The sequence below is a fragment of the Poecilia reticulata genome, linkage group LG7, assembly GCF_000633615.1.
Source record: "Poecilia reticulata strain Guanapo linkage group LG7, Guppy_female_1.0+MT, whole genome shotgun sequence".
In the NCBI taxonomy this organism is placed as follows: domain Eukaryota; kingdom Metazoa; phylum Chordata; class Actinopteri; order Cyprinodontiformes; family Poeciliidae; genus Poecilia; species Poecilia reticulata.
This window is the reverse complement of record NC_024337.1, coordinates 1681876-1683732: the sequence shown is the minus strand read 5'-3', so window position 1 is coordinate 1683732 and position 1857 is coordinate 1681876. Positions and strand designations below refer to the sequence as shown.

The 1857-nt window shown below is 45.3% G+C and overlaps 1 protein-coding gene across 1 annotated transcript in view; it reads right to left on the bottom strand.

Moving 5' to 3' along the window:
* The window catches only part of lhfpl4a (LHFPL tetraspan subfamily member 4a), a 35744-nt gene extending 34189 nt beyond the window's left edge, over positions 1-1555 (bottom strand). Inside the window, exon 1 of the mRNA XM_008412762.2 lies at positions 174-1555. Coding sequence (XP_008410984.1) covers positions 174-582 — 409 coding nt within the window. The 5' untranslated portion in view covers positions 583-1555. The remainder of the gene's footprint in view (positions 1-173) is intronic.
* Positions 1556-1857: the final 302 nt, after the last annotated feature.

The window sequence follows — 1857 nt, the reverse complement described above, 5'->3', positions numbered from 1 at the left end:
ATATATTAATATATTGATATATATTAATATATATTGATATATATATGGATTTAGAGCCAAAGTGAGGGTTCAGATTCCAGATTTTAGACTCCCTAACTATCGTTACTAACATTAGTTAGTTAGTTAGAGTCACTTTACCAACATAATATTTAAGTGAAGAAATGCCAACCTACCGCACAGCAGCTGCATCCAGGCACAGGTCTTGTAAACGGTGGAGGTGTTGCAGAAGAAGAAGAGCGCCATGCAGGCGATGCAGCTGAGGATCAGCACCATGGACAGGAGTACAAACACCGAGGCGGCCTTGAAGGCTCCCGACGGGATGGAGCCGAAGTCGGAGAAGCTGCCCACGCAGGTGAGGTCCCGGCTGGACGCCTGCACGCTGCCCACGCAGTAGTGAAAAAGGCCGAAGTGGCCGATGTGCGGCGTCTTGACGCTGTCGCCAATCCAGTAGGGCTGGATGAAGACCACCACGTTAACGATGGCGAAGCAGATGGTGAAGATGGCCCACAGAACCCCGATGGCCCGGGAGTTGCGCATGTAGTTGTCATGGTAAATCTTGGAGGCTTCTTGGGAAGGCAACATGTTTGCTGTTTTCCCCCGTCTTTTACACCTTTAATCTGTCTTTCTTTACTCTTACAATGAAAATAATATGAATATGTAGAAACCCCACCACACAGATTTGACACATAAATATCCAAAAGCTCTCTTTGCGCTAAGATTTTTCCCCGGCTTTGGCTTTCTCTCTCTCTCTCCCTCTTTCTCTCTCTCTCTGGAATGGGCCTAAAAAATCATGGGACCTGAAAATATGTATATGACCCCAAGAAGACAATATGTTACAAAAATAAAAAATGAAATGTAAGGAATGCTACATTAAAGCAATAGAAAATCATAGCCTACTTCTACCTCTGATGAATAATTTACCAACACCAGTGATTCAACATTGCTGGTTTTTCCTTGGGGCTACACCATAAATGATTAACAAAAAGAAAAGAAAAAAGAAAAAAAAAAGAACCGGAAAAAATATAAAGAAAATCCATCAGAATAGGATTTATTTCCTTTCCCAATCGTCAGGTGGATGGTGGGGGTGTGGGTGTGGGGGGGCTAAAGCTGATGTTCCTCCTCATCCATCAGTCCGGAGCTTTTCTTCGGGATGTCCTTTATCACCATCCGGGGGATGAGATGGTGCCTGTGGCGCCAGCGGTAGAGCCAGTTTTTACCTTCCGAGGCATTCGTGGGGGTGCTCCTGTTCCTCTGCCGTTCGCTTCTCTAGCGTCCACGCAAGCGTGTGGAAATCAAATGAATCAGAAGAAGACGAAAAATCAAAAATGAAACGCTCTCTTTGACGCGAGCCCTCTGTCAAATTTCAACAGTCCTTTCCCGTAAATCCGACATCCTCCACCGCCTTGACTCCATTATCATCATGTTTTTTTTTTTTGTCGTAGCCTTTAACCAGTATGTCTCCTCTTCCCCGCGCGCGCGCTTTCTCTCTCTTTTCCTGTCTCTTTCTCCGTCGTCCTCCTCCTCTCGTTTCTCCGCGCGCCCCCCGGAAGATGCTGATGTTGTACTGATGACAGCGATGGGGCGCGTTCACGGCGCCAGCAGCAGTAGCAGCAGCNGGGGGGGGTATTTTCATCAGTGCGCGCCTCCGCCTTGATCACCTTGAATTTGAAATCAAGAAGGAAAAAAAAAAGGCGAATTCACTGTTGAATGATTTATTTTCCATGAGCTGGACCATTCAAGCTAGTTTGACACTTTAACTTGGCAGTCTGGGGTGAAATTTGAAATAAATTGCTAATTATTAATAGCCAATTGTTATAGTGTTGCACAATCTTAAGGAAATATTCTGGGATATTCTTT